At 39.0% G+C, this 17603-nt stretch overlaps 1 protein-coding gene across 3 annotated transcripts in view; it reads left to right on the top strand.

Moving 5' to 3' along the window:
• The window catches only part of NSD3 (nuclear receptor binding SET domain protein 3), a 92108-nt gene that overhangs the window by 66662 nt on the left and 7843 nt on the right, over positions 1–17603 (top strand). Inside the window, exons 14-21 of one of the 3 annotated variants that reach the window (XM_010946244.3) lie at positions 93–266; positions 3967–4113; positions 7370–7526; positions 10285–10487; positions 11132–11244; positions 11815–12084; positions 15581–15697; positions 17185–17326. In XM_010946244.3, the coding sequence (XP_010944546.1) occupies positions 93–266; positions 3967–4113; positions 7370–7526; positions 10285–10487; positions 11132–11244; positions 11815–12084; positions 15581–15697; positions 17185–17326 (1323 nt within the window). The remainder of the gene's footprint in view (positions 1–92; positions 267–3966; positions 4114–7369; positions 7527–10284; positions 10488–11131; positions 11245–11814; positions 12085–15580; positions 15698–17184; positions 17327–17603) is intronic. The other 2 variants (XM_045509926.2, XM_045509932.2) reach the window with 2 other exon arrangements.

The raw sequence follows: 17603 nt of genomic DNA, 5'->3' as shown, positions 1-17603 counted from the left end.
ATTGGATCCCAAAAGAGCCCAGCTCCAGAAGTCTCATTTTGTGTCTGCTGATGCCTTGTCATGTAGATTCCTTTCTGGTGGTCTTTCAACAGGTCGCATGATGAGATGTTTGAGGTGCCCCATGGCCTATCACTCTGGAGATACTTGCATCGCTGCCGGCAGCATCTTTGTGTCTTCCTGTGTTCTCATCTGCAGTAATCATTCCAAACGGAGCAGTAACTCTTCCTCTGCAGTAAATGTAGGCTTTTGTTTCGTTTGTGCAAGAGGTGAGCATCAGTCCTTTTTCTTTATGTCTTTCTGAGCCCATTGGCATATTTCCCCATTAACACTGAGTTTCGGTAATATCCCTGAGAGTAACACTTCCAGAAGGAAACCAGTTTCTTTTATACCATTAGACATTCAAACTTTCAGAATAGTAATTCTTCCCTAAATTAAGCTAAAATCTGCGTTTTTTTTTTTAACAACTCAGAATTATAAATGAGTTCTTAGTGTTCCTATTTGAAGCATCGAAAGATTAATCTACAGTTGACCCTTGAACGAAATGGGTTTGAACCACATGAGTCCTCTTATGTGAGGATTTTTCTCAGTACGTGCTACAGTACTGCACAACCCAAGCTTGGTTGAATCTACAGATACGGGGGTTGGTGGGAGGACTGTAAATTTATAGTGGATTTCAACTGCCTGGGGGTCGGTGCCCCTAACCTCCGCATCGTTTGGGCGTCAACTCTCTTTTCTTATGCAAACAGTTCTTCTGTTGGAAGTAGACTCTCCCATATCATATTCTTTACTCCAGAATTTCCAACTAATTTGAGATTTCACTTGGAAGGCAAGATGAGCACATTTCTTTTGTAATTGTTGATGTTTTATCACGTTTTGGTCTGGCACTGACGAAAGCCTGATGGGACAAAGCCAAGGCAACATATGTGGTGTGTTAAGAGCCAGCAGTGCAGGCTTTCTTACTTGCCAGCTGTTGATATTTAAGTCTGCTGAGAGAGTGATCAATTAAAAAAATATTATATCCCTGAGGGGGTCTGTGAACAGTGAGTTCATGATAAATATAAAGTAGAACTTCTTTAGTTGAATATGATACAGAGTATCCAACTTTACAGAGTGCCTCAGCTGTATTGTAATAAAGCAGTTTTTAGTGTTTAGTAAGCATTTTAGAAACCAACTAATATCCCTCAATGCAGTTTGTTTTCTTCACGTGGCTGCTAAGTTTTCCAGACTCCCCTTAGTGTGAAATACTTGAAATGGCGTCTCAAGCCTGTTAGATTGTATTTAGACCATACTGAAGATGAAGATTGGCTTTTGTTTTGTTTTGTTTTGTTTTTGGCTTTAGGAGACCATTCTTTTAATTTGGTAAAAGTACTTTAAAGTATTTTTAATAGAATTTAGGTAGGATTATAGACCTTGAGTTGTTTTGCCTTTAGAACTCTCATTTAAAAAAAAAAAATAGCCAGCAGAGGTGGACAGTAAAAAGATTAAATAAATGGTGGTCCTCTTGTAGCAGCCGTCTGGGTCCACGTTGTCTACTTGGAGTCTGCCAGAGATTTGCAGGCACACGCGGTGGCCTGCCATTAGAGGGAAGTGTTGTGTAAGCACCGAGGACAGCCGGGTCCTGCTCTGACACCTGGATGGCACAGGGAGGAGAAGGTCTGAAGTGTTTGATGCCATGTTGTATTAGCCAAAGAAATAAAAAGTCAGTGTGTGTCTTTTCCATCTCCCCGTCCCTAAGAAAGTAATGATAGGATGGCAATACTGAATTATCAATTGAATGACTAGCTTTAGAGCCTTTTAAACAGATGCGTGTCAGTGATAACAAAAGGTCTCTTTTTCTTTGTAAATGTTTTATTCTAACATTCTGGGCACTTACTTTTACTCACTTTTACTAGAGTGAGGTGTGTGGGTGTGGGGGGGTGTGTGTGTGTGTAACTGAGCCAACATTTTAAATACCAAGTTTAAAACTGTCACGTTGGCTTACTTTGGAGTACATTCTGAGTCGAGTACCATCAGTATGTATATCACCCAGTATTTTCTTTTGCTCTGTTTCATTCAGTAATTGGGTGACCTTTAAAACGGGTATTTTTGGCCTAAGACAGGTAGAAAATGACCATTGTCAAAGAACCCAGGTCCTGGCCATTTCTCTAGCCATTTGTTAAGCTTAACTTATATGCCTTGATTAAAAGCTTGAGATAATGGAAGTGAGGGGAAAACCCATATTTTAACAACAGGATCGTGTTTGCATCTTGTCAATTTGGCAATTTTTCTGAAGGATTTGCTGTATTTAAATGCCTCTTTAGGCAAAGTTACTTAATTCCCAAATATTTTAATTGGGCGACTTTGTGCAATAAACAGACACTTCCATTTCCTTTCCAGCACTTTACAGAAACTCACCCTAAGTAGGTCAGATGTTGGCGTTTGAAAAGGCTTTAAAGTTCTTCAGAAGTAAATAAAATGTGTTCTTTTATCAGTATTTATAGAGGTCTCCTTTTCCACAGAGATCCAGTTGTAATAAATCCACGCATAAAAAAGGGGTATTTTAATTGTTTATGCTTTGATATTGGAGACTAAGCCCATTTGGGTTTTGTTTCTTGCCTCATACGGAGTTTCTCCCTCCGCACAGAGGATTTTTCTCTTAGTTCTTGTTTATTGATTGCTTAAAATCATTAGGCTAGTTCTCAAGGGCTGAAATGTCTAGAAAAATTGTAAGAAGTGTTCGGGTTTAGAAGGTGGTTCCTCTGCTCCCTGCCGCACAGCACCGCAGGCTGGGCAGCCGTGCCTCCCCGGGTGTACGTGCTCTGGCATTTCCCTGCATCTGGAGGCTGGTATAGAATAAAAATTACTTAGCATTCTAAGTTGTTCTTATTTCAGAGCCACACCACTCTCCTCTATTAAGTGTATGAAATCCATTCAACATTATATAACCTTTATTTGAAAATTCTTATGTATTATTACCAGTTAGTAATTTCAAGTTCCATTCTGTCTTCTGTGTCAGAGATGTTTTCTGAATCTTTCTCAGTGTAGGGTAGCACCAGATGAAGATAACATTCACAGGAAAACGTAAATGGTCACTCCTTTAAAAACAAAACTCTCCCCTCTTCTCAAAAATGATCTCTATGAACCTCTGTCATGATTTGTATTATAAAGTCCTAGATCATTATAAGCTGGCCAGTAACCAAATAGGAAAGTTTCCCTGGTGTCACAGGTCCCTGGGTTTAGAAGTGGCTGCAGCTACATGATGAACTTAACTAGGGGGAGGAGGAGGGGAGTCAGGGTGGTTGAGAGCAGATCCTGTTTTCCTCCGAATAGGACAGCTGTATTGGTAGTTTGACAGGACTGTTTTTATAGACCCTTGAGTTGGTAAGCACTTGAGTTGGTTATTACCATGGCAGGACAAAATTTTAAGTGGTTCGCATTACCTCAGTAAAGTTGAGCAACTTAACGGCTTCTTTAAAATCGTGTATTGTATTGATAGAGAAAAGCTTCGTTATCTGCCCCGAGAAAAGCTAGACTTTGTATCTGAAGATCCGAGCAGAGCAGAGGAGAGGCTCAGTGCTGCCTGGTACACGGAAGGCGGACAGAGTCTCTGCTGTGTTGTGTCGATGGTTTCTACTCCCAGCAGTGACGTCGAGTGTCATTCTGTCCTTTGGATCGTCGTTGTAGGACTCCTGAACACTAAGGAACGTAGCTTTGTTTTCCAGAGGGGGTTTTCAGAATGACTCAAACGCAGTTGACATCCTCAAGTTAATTTGGAGTTTTCTTCGGGTGTGTAGGTTTCTGTACAGGGTAAGGCGTTGGAAAGCCCCTTTAATAACTACAGGAAGCCTTTTCTGTCAGATCTTTCTCTTCAGATTCTCGTTTCCCCCCAGCTTCAAGCACAGCTGCATAGTAGGGGTGGTTTATTTCTCCGCATGGAATCATGGGTACTTTCATTGCCGCTCACATCTTTCTGTTTGTCTCGTATAGGGCTGATAGTTCAGGACCATTCAGACCCCATGTTCAGTTCCTATGCCTATAAGTCCCACTACCTACTGAATGAATCAAATCGTGCAGAGTTGATGAAATTACCTATGATTCCTTCTTCGTCAGCTTCCAAAAAGAAATGTGAGAAAGGTAATAATCAAAATAGTTTATCTCTTACTTTTATTTTTTGAATTTCCTATTTTTTTCTCTTTAAAGGAAGGGGGGAAATGTATGCCTGTCAAACACCATCTTTTGCTTTTGGTAAATTCTACCTTGGTGGTTGTGACTGTGTCTTCATATGGCTGCAAAATTATTAAAAAGGGCTTAAAATAATTCCATTATTATAAGTTTTTACTAACTCTTCTCCTTGAATAAATTTTCACACATTCCATATATCTATAGATTATTAAAATCAAGAGTAGGATTTTGCTCAACACAGAAGAATATTTTTTGTGTTCTTTTCTCTTTTGCCTGGTGTAGATCTACCATTCGTGTTAGAATAGATTTAGACGCCATGTAATTTGTTACTAACTTTCAACTAAATAACAAGAGAGGTTATTATATAGAGGGGAACCAAGATACTGATTTTGATTTTGGAATACATTCTATCATTTTGTTTCTTAAGTGTTTTTGTTAAGATGCTGTGAAAACTAGTTGCCCTTCTCTTAGGAGACATTGGTGGGCAGCTGGGGAGAACACCCCAAATACTGGAAATTGGAAGGCAGCCCAGCTGAACTGAAGAACTGCTTATAGATAATTTATCCACAGAGAACCAAGAGCTAAATGTACATTTATATTCTCCCAGTTAATTTAGTCCATAGAAGAAAATCTTATCTTGTGTTTTGTTTTACATAGCCTATATGTAATAAAGGGGGGAAAGTGGTTTAACAATAATGTATTATTTAGGGAGTTATTATCCCAGAGGGTAAAATAAATAACCTGGAAGGTGCAGGCCTTTTTCTGTATATGATCTGGGGCCAGGTTTGGAACCTTTAAAGAAAATTTAATTCAGACCTAGTCTACTAGGTCTATTTCCATGGGCTTCCCCCCACCTCTCTTTGTGTTGCCTGCTGTTAGACATCTGAAGTGGCAACCCATGACTGAAAAAGAAAGTATAACTAAGCAAGTGGATTAGAACCCATGGAGATGGAGGTTGGAGAGAGTACTGGCTTTTTGGTTTGTTTGTCTGTTTTCCGTTGAAGTCACAGTATGGCATCTTACTGGTGATACTTACCTATTTCCAAACAAAGATGGACGTGGGTCTGACTAACTCCATAATGCAATAAAATTAGCCTGCCCGAGGCATTTTAGGAAATGCCTTATTTTCCTGCTGGCGCCTTTATAAAATTAGACTAATTCAATTGTTGCTTACTTTGTTTTCAGTACTCGGTATTGACCCTGACATGAATTGAAATTATTTTGAGCCCTCTTGTTTGCTTAGCTTGAACTGTATCTTACTTCTCTTGCATCCTAAAGCAGTTTCCTTGCATAGCACCAAGGTGGATTGTTCATATTTTTATTTTTCTATTTCCCTTTTGTATTTTTGTCCAAAAAAAATCATGATTTTCACTGATGATTCAGGATCTGTATTTCCTCTGAAATAAGACTTAAAAGTTCAGGACTATTCCATAATGTTAAAAAATGGCCAGCCTGACTTTACCACATCAGCTGTAATAATCACTTCCTCTAAAGCTATTTGTAAAGACTGCTCTCCCTACTGGTTCTTTCCTTCTGATGGAAAAATGAATTATCTCATTTTACTTTAAACTTACAGAAGCATTCCCTACGTAGGCTAAGAGCACTTAGGCAGTTAATCTCTAGGTTGGAGAATTGGAACAATTAATCCATATTGAGATCTGCAGACAAAGGGAGAAATCCCAATGATTGAAGTAAAAAAGCTTTTAAGCAGAGGAAATATAGTAATTTAATTCATCACTGATTGTATATGGATTTTCTTTTTGTTTTTATGTTAATCAGTTAGAAGTTTGAAAGTCTCCAGGATGACAAGATTTTCTGGAAAATTGATAGTAAACTCTCAAAAGGTTGGAGCCTGTGATTTGGTAAAGACAGAGTGCTCCTAAACTTTTGCTTATGAGACTTTAAATCTCAGTCTATTCGTGGGTTATAGACCTAGTTTTCCAATGGAAAGATGATTTTTTTTTCAGTAAATGTCTTTATTGTATTTCATCTTCAGTAGTTAACATTCTTCTCTGTCACTTGTTGAAATACCTAATCTCCCCACCCAACCCCGGCAAATCTCTTTAATTTCTTTGCATTTAAAAATAATGTTTGCCACACCTGTTTTGGTCTTGATCCAGAGATCATTTTATGTATTTAAAAAGAGAGGATTTTTGCCAGGGAACTTGGAGGGATCTCCTTGCGTGTGGTACTTCATTCTACACTGATATTTACTTAGTTTTATGCTATAAAGCAGTGGTTCTCAATATGAAGTCAGAAAATTTCATAAACAAAATATGAACTATATTTAATATTTCAGAAAGTCTAACAGTCACACATTTGTGCAAAATACAGTTGTATGAGTTTATATTTGGCTATGATTCTAACAATTTAATGCGATAATACTAGCTTTGTTATTGAGATCAGAAGCTCTGATTGGCTCTTATGTATTTCTTTGGTTAATTAAAACAGGAGAAATTAATTGTTACTTTCAAAATGCATGGGTTTTGGGGGGGAGTTGGTTTCAAAAATATTTCAAATAAAATACTTGAAAACATAGGTCCTTGAGAAAAGGAAAGGGGATGCTTGGTGATGAAAAAGTTGCAAACCACTGCTGTATAGCCTATTTAACTTCATCTTCACTGAAGAGGTAATGATAATGTAATCACCAATTCAACAAAAGACAATACTTCTGCTTTTCTGTATTCTTATGTGGGAAGAAAAAAGTACTGGTCAACCTGTTGGCCATTTTCATGCTTGCTAATGTTACTATAAAGGGATTTAGTTAACAGTGCCACTGGATTAAAATACAAAGATGGCCATGCTTTCTTTCTTAGCTCTTAGAGAGAAAAGAAAGTTGCTGCATATTTCTCTGAAAACCTGTTCTCAAATCTACTCAGTCTGAGGATTTTATGTATCTATTTTTTCATGTTATGAGTTTTAGCTGCCTGCTAAACTGATACCTCAGTAGCCCACATTTTAGAGGGGTAAAGAGTAATGCTTTTCATACTCAGAAGCTTCGAGTTTCTGGCTACTGAAGCCTAGAAAAGGACTGAAGTAGCTAACTATGTTCATTGCTTTCTATTTTAATCCATCACTAAAATATGACTCAATCCCTTTGTTAATTGCCCTCAGTTTGAATCAAATTTCATGCACTTAAGAGGTAACTTTCTCTTTTTCTTTCTCTTTCCTCTTTTCTCAGTTATTAAGACTGTTTATTTGTTTCAAGGTGGAAGACTGCTCTGCTGTGAGTCGTGCCCCGCTTCCTTCCACCCCGAGTGCCTGAGCATAGACATGCCAGAAGGCTGCTGGAATTGCAATGACTGCAAAGCTGGCAAGAAACTACATTACAAGCAGATTGTTTGGGTCAAATTAGGAAATTACAGGCAAGTTTTTCCAGGGACAAAGAGGAAGTATTCAATCACTGCTCATACATAGGTTCACAGTCTGTACACAGAGTGGCTCGGAGACAGGTAGACCAGCTAGCGCTGCTAGAAGTACAACAGAAAGCCTTAGAAAAAGAAAGAAAAGAGACCTACTGTGAGTCTGGGTGTTTAGAAGGTTGGGAAGGTTAGTGGTTGTTGGATTTTTTTTTTATTGGTTGACTTTTGTTTTTAAGTTCTGACAGTTATTTTATACTAATGAACTATGGTACTAATAGATTTTGGAATTAAAGGCTTCACGTGCATAGCAGGTAAGGTTTTTTTTGCATCCTAATTAGATTTGTGTTAATTTCTGTTTTCCAATAAAATTAAGAGTTAATATCCCGGCCAAAATAGCTCTGTTTGTCCCTAAATCTGGTCCATTTTAGTTCTAGCTAGAAGTTCTAAACAGTGTGAAAAGAGAAACCTTTTTAGAATTTAAAGAGAGATTATTTCATTAGCAGCCCTTAGTTCTTAAGGGAGTGAAGTAGGAAATGTGTGATTTGATTGCCATTATTTTAACAAATCTCTCCTTTTAAGAAGCCAGTTTTGAACAAAAATAGCAATTTTTTTCATTATTATCCTTTATTTATTTAACTTTTTATTGATTTATAATCATTTTACAATGTTGTGTCAAATTCCAGTGTAGAGCAGAATTTTTCAATTATACATGAACATATATATATTAATTGTCACATTGCTTTCTCTGTGAGCTACCATAAGATCTTGTATATATTTCCCTGTGCTATACAGTATAATCTTGTTTATCTATTCTACAATTTTGAAATCCCAGTCTATCTAAAAATAGCGATATATTTTTAAAACTCTGCATTCTACATTTTGAGGCATATGTTTATCATTTTGCTAAGAAAAGAGATACTATTCAAGAGAACATAGAGTTCTGCTTTTCAGTTAGAATCCTAAGTATGTTTCTATAGGATTTCAAACATACTGTAATTTTTTTAACAAAGGCTATGTTGTTTTCTGTTTTAAATACACCACTTTGCTTACTTGTATAACCTTAAAAACTTCATTTTTAGCTATGATGAGGGACATTCTACCTACTCCACCCAAACTATTTTTTTTAACATGACAAGAAACCTCCCAGTTCTTAAAAAAAAAATTGACAGTTTGAATACACAAATAAGTATATACTTTATGGCAAAAGATACAAAGTTTTAAAAGACAAGTATCAAACTAGGGAAAGTATTTGCTCAATAAGAAAAGACAAATACCTTACATGAAAAAGCAATGATGAGAAAAAGCCAGTCTGCACAAGAATAACAAACAAAAAAGAAACAGGTAAGAATGCTCAGCCTCACTAAAAATAAATGTGCATTAGAAACAAAGAGGGTTTTTTTTTTTCCAATTAACAGATTGGCAAAGATTTAAAAGAGTAACAATTTGGGGGTTACGGAGGACTTGGGAAGACAAGCAGGCAAAAATGTATTTTTAGGGTTGTTCATTGCAGTGTTATTTCTAATTGCAAAAATTTGAACAATCCACATGCTTAGTCAGTAGGGGGTTTGTCAGATAAATTATAGTGTATCTATTGTTGAGCACCTTGAAGCCAAGAAAAGGAAATGCAGGTCATTGTAGGAACATGGGAAGATATCCATGATATATAGTTGGTTTAGGAAGCATGTTAAACAGTATGTACATTATTTCTACATGTGTTCATATAATTTTTTAAAATTACAGATTTAGATATAATGTGTTTTTAATACCTCAGATTTTTAATTAACACCTAGATGGACAGCCGGGTACCTTTTAGAGGAAGCGTGTGCCATTTCTGCACTAGAAATCTGGGAGTGTGACCGTGCCATCATTTATCATCTCAGTAATTAAAGTATTCATTAAATAAATGGCTTTCTGAGGCATCTGTAAAATAAGAGACTGAAAAAATTTAAGTGTCTGCGTACTTACTGTTGGTGTTGATGGTTTCATATACCACAGAAGCCTCACGCATCATTCCTCACTTGCCCGATTGCTGGAAGCCGTCCAGCGTGCCTCACAGGTGGTTCACTTAGTGACGGTGTGGATTTGGTCATCACTGCATGAAGCAGTTACGTATTCAGTCCTGTCCCAAATCCCACAGTTATAATGATCTAAGATAAATTAGATTCTGAAATACGCACTGATACAAATCTAGTACGTCTGCCCAAGAAGTATTTATTTACCCTGGGTGAATAAAGAGTCAGAAAACGCCAGTTTGAATGGGAGCAGGCACTCTTGACTGGAGCAGCAGTTTATTTTCAGATGATTCCCTTGACCACTAGAAATAAATGTTTACACCATGAAAGACAATCTTGGTATTAAGGATGTCACGTTTGGAGAAAAACATGACTTTTCCAGGACTGAAATTAGATTTGGAATATTACTGATAAATTCTAATTCTTGTGTAGTGGGTTCACTTTTACTTTATTATTATGCTTTATAACATTTTCATGATATATTCTTTTATAAATTTCAAATACTAATTTTTGAAGAAAGAACATAAACTGGGTGTTTAGTGCCTAGTTCAGTCTGTGTTCATTATTTTCATTCATTAACTCGTTAATCAGTGTGTTTCCAAATGATGTGTAGTTTAGGCAAGATTAAAGATAAACCCGGCACTTTGTGTCCTTAGATTCTGAATGAAAATTGCAAAGTACAAAACCTCTTTCCCTGCTCCTGCCAGCCACGTAAAGCATAGTGCGATTTGCGGTCCTCTTGCTTTCAGATGGTGGCCAGCGGAGATCTGCAACCCCAGATCCGTGCCGCTGAACATCCAGGGCCTCAAGCACGACCTGGGGGACTTCCCTGTGTTCTTCTTCGGCTCCCACGACTACTACTGGGTCCACCAGGGCAGAGTGTTCCCTTACGTCGAAGGAGACAAAAGCTTTGCTGAGGGACAAACTAGTATTAACAAGACCTTCAAAAAAGGTACATTGTATAATGTTTACAGTGGCTTAGAACTCAGGCTCCAGGTTGGCTCTCAGCACCTCCTAACTTGCACATGATGTTAATCAGATGAGGAGTTTCACTGGGTGGTGTCCCTAAGTTTCCAGTCACATTAGAACCACATCACAATCCAACCAATTAGAAAGATTCAGTAAAGTAGACTGTGGCATGGGGATGAAAATAGTGTCTTCAGTGATGTTTCTACAGACATAGAGGTTGTTCTGGAAACATGCAGTCTTCTGAATCAGGTGAAGCTCCTTTGCCACAAAAGAGTCACCAGTTGCCGGGAAGTTTAGCTCTCTGGGTAAGAGTGAAATGCATGAGAATCTGGTACAAGGTGACCGCTGCTCTCTGGTTCATGTGGAAGTCGCTGATCGTCGAAGAGGGGCCTCTTCTCTGAGGACACTGGCCCAGAGCACAGCATCCAGCCATAAATGACTTACATCCTATCTCAGTGTTACCCTATCCTAGTGGTAGGTAAATGGTTGTTTCCAGAGTATCATTTTAAAAAAACCTCAGGCCAGATTCAGTGCATTGGAAGGCAGTGTAAAAGTACTAAAAGTACTCTCCCAGCGGGCTTTGTTTATTTTTGGTATTTATGTATTTTTTGTTTGGTCTCATTGCAGCACTGGAAGAAGCTGCCAAACGCTTCCAGGAATTGAAAGCACAGAGAGAAAGTAAAGAAGCCCTGGAGATTGAAAAAAACTCGAGAAAGCCCCCTCCTTACAAACACATCAAAGTGAGTCTTTGCCTGTGAGAACGCTGGTGTTTGACGACAAGATGATTAGTAGTTAGGAGGCCCTTGTTGACTTGGCAGAACTTTGGCCGATTCCCACCCAGTCTTCCGAAAAACCAGCTGAGAGCTGCTGTTGGAGCGTCATCTGGGAGCCGTGGCTGCTGCCCCCTGAGGACCTGGTCTTTGATGAGCCCCTCATACTGGGGAGCATTGTGTTCAATGTGAAATCCTGTTCTTGCTCCGTCAGCTTATCCTGTAACCAAATGAGAATATGGGTGTGTGGCCCCTTCCTTCCAGAGAGTCCACAGTTGTTTTCAGTTATGAAATTTCCATCAACTGATGGAAGGAGAAATACTCAGGATAAACAAGTGAGAATTCACATCAAGTTGTGATATTTTTGTCAACTAAGGAGCAGCAGGTAGTATTCCTAGCTCGTCTGTGGGGGAAAGTACGATTAAGAGAAAGAGCCTTTCTCAGGGTCTCACCACAAGGCAGCAGCGGAGCCACCGGGGCCTGGATGTTTCTGCCTGCCTTGTCGAGTTCCTCCCTCTCATCTGTGATTCTGTTTTCCAGGCTAACAAAGTCATAGGAAAGGTGCAGATCCAGGTTGCAGACCTGTCAGAGATTCCCCGCTGTAACTGCAAGCCGGCTGACGAGAACCCGTGCGGCCTGGAGTCCGAGTGCCTGAACAGGATGCTGCAGTACGAGTGCCACCCGCAGGTGTGCCCGGCGGGGGAGCGCTGCCAGAACCAGTGCTTTACAAAGAGGCTCTACCCCGATGCGGAAATCATCAAGACGGAGCGGAGAGGCTGGGGCCTCAGGACCAAGAGGAGCATTAAGAAGGTAGCATGGGACAGGGCAGTGGTGGGAGAGGAACAGCCAGGACCTGTGCCTCTTAGAGATGCTTCATTAAGGACAAAGTAGATGGAGATTTAGTCCAAAATTTTGAAGCTTCCCCTCTTGAGGGTTTGGCAGTTCTTCAGCAAAGAAGAGACGGTAGGAAGATGTAGCAATAAAATGCACGTCAACTTTGGCTTTCCTATGATCAGTCATAAAAAAGAAAAGGGACACTGGTCATTCTACTTGAAATACTTTTTACTTGTTAAACAAAAGTGCACAAGAGTAAAATAATGTACTGGGACAGAAACTAGCAACACAAGGACTTTGCACCGAGATCATAATTCATTAGCCATGAAACCCTGGCCAAGTCATTCAGCTTCCCTGAGCCTCAGTTTCCTCATCTCTAAAATGGACATAATTATCCCCTATGTATTTAAGGGTTGTTGCTAATCTCAAAGTAGCTCATATATACAAAAGCAACTAGAAAAAGTTGAGATCTTTACAACTTATGAATTACCTTCATTCTTATACTTTGAGGTGATTTTTTCAAAGCAGTCTTTTTGTCTCGCACAAGAAATGCATGCCCACTGTAGAAAAAAATTTTAATACAAATAACTCAAAGAAAATTGAAAATCACCAGTACATCCTACTACTCAAACAGTGGCTCTCAAACTTTAGAGATCCTGAGAATCTCCCAGGGTCCTTGTTAAAACACTCTTACTGAAATATTGGGGACAGGCCTGCATAATCTGCATCTTTAAACAAGTCCCCGCCTGCCTAGTGCCTATACAGAGAACGGGGAGGTGTATTCACTGAGAGAAGATGGATTGTTGGGAATTGAAAATTATTCTTGGCACCTTTCTACTGTTTTTAAAAAAATCACCTTTTTAAAAATCATATCCACCTTGGACATGCGGATTGCATTGCTTGGACAAAGGCCACCTGCATTTGACACGTCATTATATAATGCGCAGGTTTTGATATTTAACGCCTCGTGTACCACGTGTTCAAATTTTTGCCTATGAATTCAGGGGAGTTTTGGGGACCGCCCTGAAATCTATCCAAGTTAATATCGTGCTAACACCTTTTATTCTAAAATTTACTCTTATTTACTAAATTAATGATGTAATAAAGAGAAAAGAAAACACAATCAGGATTAAAGGGTAGGATTGCCCTTTAGCACTCGGGTAATTGCTAATGTAAAACAGTCAGTCTCTTACAAAATAGCCAGAAATACAGTCACTGTACAGCATAATCATAAAGTTTTCCTGACCGTGTACCGGAGCTAAACAGGGGACTTCCTATTAGGAAGTGGTTTCTTAGAAATTGAAGAAATTATATAAAATACTGAATCAAACACTCTCTTTTCGCCATTGCCTTTATGTATAGATTTCTAGCATCTTAAAAGGTCTTTACTGTGATATTTTTATTCACAATTGAATTCACAGTTAATGGTTTTAAGTCCAGCAAGTAACTCTTTGAGGCTAAAGATTTGTCACTTTTTGGATGCCTAAAATACTTCTTTGACAGAATAGTAGAGACATTTGTTCACAGCCACGTCAGGTTTGTGAGACTTGCACTGCTCACATTTGCTATCAGCACTTTAATTTTCTACAGTCACTCTTTTTCATACAATAGTAAATATAAGCCATAATAAATGGTGTTCAAGCTTTTAAAGCCACAGAACCCTGTCTCCAAATGAAGCCTTAACTTGAATTCCATTATGTAAAAAAAAAAAAAAAAAAAAAAGTGAAGTGGAGCTGATTAGGTTTGAGTTCTGCTCTGTGGGTTTCCATTAAAGAAAACTTGGCATAAAATAGTTAAGTACAGTAACACTAGGTGGCCATGCAGCCAAGACGGCACTGAAATGGAACGCCCCTGAGGGTGGCGATACTGTATAATAGTGCAAAATGCTGTTCATTAGCTGAGGTCCAAGTCCAGACTGGATGGAGAAAAAGCCATTGAAGGCTGCCAGTGCCTGGTCCACAGATGTGCAGAACTGTTCTGTTACAGTATTGCAGTTACAGATGAATTGTGTCTCTTTTCTAACCTAACCCTTTGTCATAGCTTGTAAGTCAAGAAAAATGAGGGTGACAAAAAGCCAGAGGTGGACTTCTGTGTGACCATGCCCCAGATGATCCAAGCATGTGGCTGCTTGAAGTAGATGGTGCCCCCACCCCACTGCCCAGAAAGCCTGACTCGTGGGTAGCTGGGTTGGCTCGTCCCAATTTGACCCATTCACTTCTTTTGTCATATACAAAAGTGACCGTCTTTTCTTTGTTCAGTAGAGCAAGTTAAATCTTTTATATTAAAATATTAAGGACATCAGCTTATGTTCTTAGTGATGTACCAAAATCAGAAAATATAATACAGTACTGTATTAGATGACTGATATTTGCTGTCAGTTGTGTGATGTAAGAGTTATCAGAAGGGCTGATGAGAATCTGTTTTGGGGGCGGGTGGAGTAACACAAGTCTAGTAAAACAATAAGCAAATACATCTTAACTTATTCCCTAAGGCATTTCTTTGCCTCAGAAATGTATTAGTAACACTGATAAATCCTGTAGATAATGCTGTTGTCCTAGACTGAATCAAACATGCTTTTAATGATTATGCATTTTTAAGCATGAAAGATTGAATGTACAGTATTTACCCTTATTTCAAAAGGAGCTTACCACTACACACCTGTTAGAACAGCAAAATTAAAAAAAGGGACTATGCCAGGTGCTAGCGAGGATGTGGAGAAACTGGCTCTCTCAGACACGGGGAACATGTGGTGAGAGTGCAGCCACTCTGGAGAGTCGCTCAACAGTTTCTTAAAACATTAAACATATGCTCCTCATATGATCCAGCATTTATCCCAGAGAAACGAAAACCTCTGTGTGCACAACAACTTGTATCAGAATGTTGTAATAGCCCAAATATGGAAACCATTCAACAGGTGACTGGTTAAACTGTGGTGCATCTGCAGTGTGGCCCATCACTCAGCAGTAAAAAAAAAAAAAAAAATCAACTATTGATACACACAACAGTCTGGATGGATCTCAAGAGAATGAGGCTGAGTTTCTCTTTAAGGAGTCAGTCTCTAAAGGTTACATACTGTGATTCTGTTTCTAGAACACACTCAAAATGACAAAACTGTAGTGTTGGAGGACAAATTAGGAACGGGATGGGGTGGAGGAGGGATGGAGCTACACAGGGGCTCTCTGTGTTGATGGAACAGCCCTGTACCTGGACTGTGGTGGTTACCTGACTCTACACCGGACAGAATTCCATACAACTACACACATGCATACAAATGAGGGCACGTAAAATTGGTGAAATCTGAGTAAGCCTTGTAGATTTGTACCAGTGTCCATTTCTGGTTCTAACTTTGTGCTGTAGTTATGCTTGCAGGGTTCTCTTTGGCTGATTCTCTTGGATTGTGCATGTGGTGGTAAGGAATACTTGCTAATGTAATAGTCTAATTTTACATTCTCTATTGCATGCTTCTCTGCAGGGTGAATTTGTAAATGAATATGTTGGCGAATTAATTGACGAAGAAGAGTGCAGATTGCGAATCAAGCGAGCCCACGAGAACAGTGTAACTAATTTTTATATGTTAACTGTTACCAAGGTAAAATTGCTTTTTTTTTTGGTAAGAAAAAAAGGATTTCTTGGTTTAGTTTCATGCTCTTAGGTTGAACTCAGTTTCCTTCCTCTAATTTGATTTTTTCAGGCAAATTTTATAATGATTTGCAGTAGCCAGTATGCTACCCACTGTAATGTGGTCAGTATACCAGAGTACAAAAGCAAATGGTTATTGGAGCCTTGCACAGGTCACGTGAGACAGCGCTGTGAGTGGAAGATGACCAGGAGTAGGGGTAACACACCTGGATCAGAGTCCCAGCTCGTCTTAGTCACCCAAAGACCTGGCCCTCAGTTTCTTTATCACCGAAGGAGAGAATCAGCTCTGTAATTCTAAGTTATAAACCACCATTAAAATTCTGCTTTAGCAAAAATTGTAACCCTAAATTGTTCTGTGTATTTCGACTTTTTTATGAGTTAGGAAAAATGGATGCTGTCATAAGAAAAATGACAGTAAAACTTCTGGTTTAATACGTGTAACTAATTGCTATTTGATGCACCTTAGAACAAAACTATTTCATTTAATTTATTCAGCAGTCCTCTGATTTACAGAGGACAAGAAACTGAGGTCCAGTCATGATAAAAAGATTTGTTGAATATCTCGTTATAGTTTAATGAAAAGCCATTAGTTTAATGAAGACTAGTACCCGTGTTTCCTGAGTTCCAGGCTGTCTCTAAAACTGAGAGTCAAAGTATTATTAAAAGAACTAGAGATCATTTAAAAAGTATTAACTGATACGTCATTGTTTAAACGTTTTACAACTTTCATGAACATGTACTCATAAACATTAAATGCCATTTATTTATGACTGCTAATTGGCCCCTTAAATCCTCTCCTCACTGCCAGTGACCCCACCAGCCAGCTTGACAGCACTCAGGAGGCTTCATCCTCTAGAGCTTTTCCAGATTATCAGAGTTTAAACTCAACATGTTGACCTTTTAACAGTATTTTAAACTTTAGTGTAAATTAAATAAGATTACAAAGATTATGTCCCAAGCTCTAGCCCCACCATCAGTCAGATCTCCACGTCTTCACTCAGAGAAGTTTCTCACTTTTCCTCCTCCCCTCTTTATGGTCTAAGCTCCTGTCCACCCCACTACATACACCCCCAGTTTTGTCTCTTGCTCGGGGCCGGAAAGGAGGGCTGACAGCACAGGAGAGCGCTCTGCTCGGAAAATACCTTTCCTTAAGCCTACTGCCAGCTAATCTTCTAAGTAGCATTATTCTGTGATCTGTCTGTTGCCAGAAACAAACCTTAAAAGAAACTAAACTCCACTTCATCTTAGTAGCTTTGACTTGAAGTTCATCAGATAAAGTAGAGAACTTAGTTGCACAGAGAGCACCCCGTTTTTGGAGCTGTCAGGTGTCGGCCATCTGCTGCTGCCTCGCAGCTCTTGCCAGCATTGGATGTTTCTAAGACAGGCTTATGCTCAGGTTTATGTCAAAGGGACCTTTCCTTTCTTTTCTTCCTGAAGGACCGAATCATTGATGCTGGCCCAAAAGGAAATTATTCTCGCTTTATGAACCACAGTTGTAATCCCAACTGTGAAACACAGAAGTGGACGGTGAATGGTGATGTTCGAGTGGGACTCTTTGCTCTTTGTGACATTCCTGCAGGTAAAAGCAACTTGCTCCCTCTCTGGGAATTAAGTTTATCTTAGAAGGCAGGACATTCTTCAAGTTTTGATGTTCAAGTATTTATTCAAATAAGATAAAGAGCTATATTTAGAACTGCTATCTGCCAGTAAGAAGTTAACCTCTATGTCCTGCAAAAGGGAGCTGAGTAAGGGAGGTTAATACAGAATTCTGTGTGTCTGTGATCCTGCTGAATTCGTTCTCCAAATTACTGCTGGCTGCATAATGCAAGCAGGTGTTTCAGCTTTGGGGTTTTTTT

This window comes from Camelus bactrianus, chromosome 26, assembly GCF_048773025.1.
Source record: "Camelus bactrianus isolate YW-2024 breed Bactrian camel chromosome 26, ASM4877302v1, whole genome shotgun sequence".
Classification (NCBI taxonomy): domain Eukaryota; kingdom Metazoa; phylum Chordata; class Mammalia; order Artiodactyla; family Camelidae; genus Camelus; species Camelus bactrianus.
This window is presented reverse-complemented; position numbering and strand designations above follow the sequence as displayed.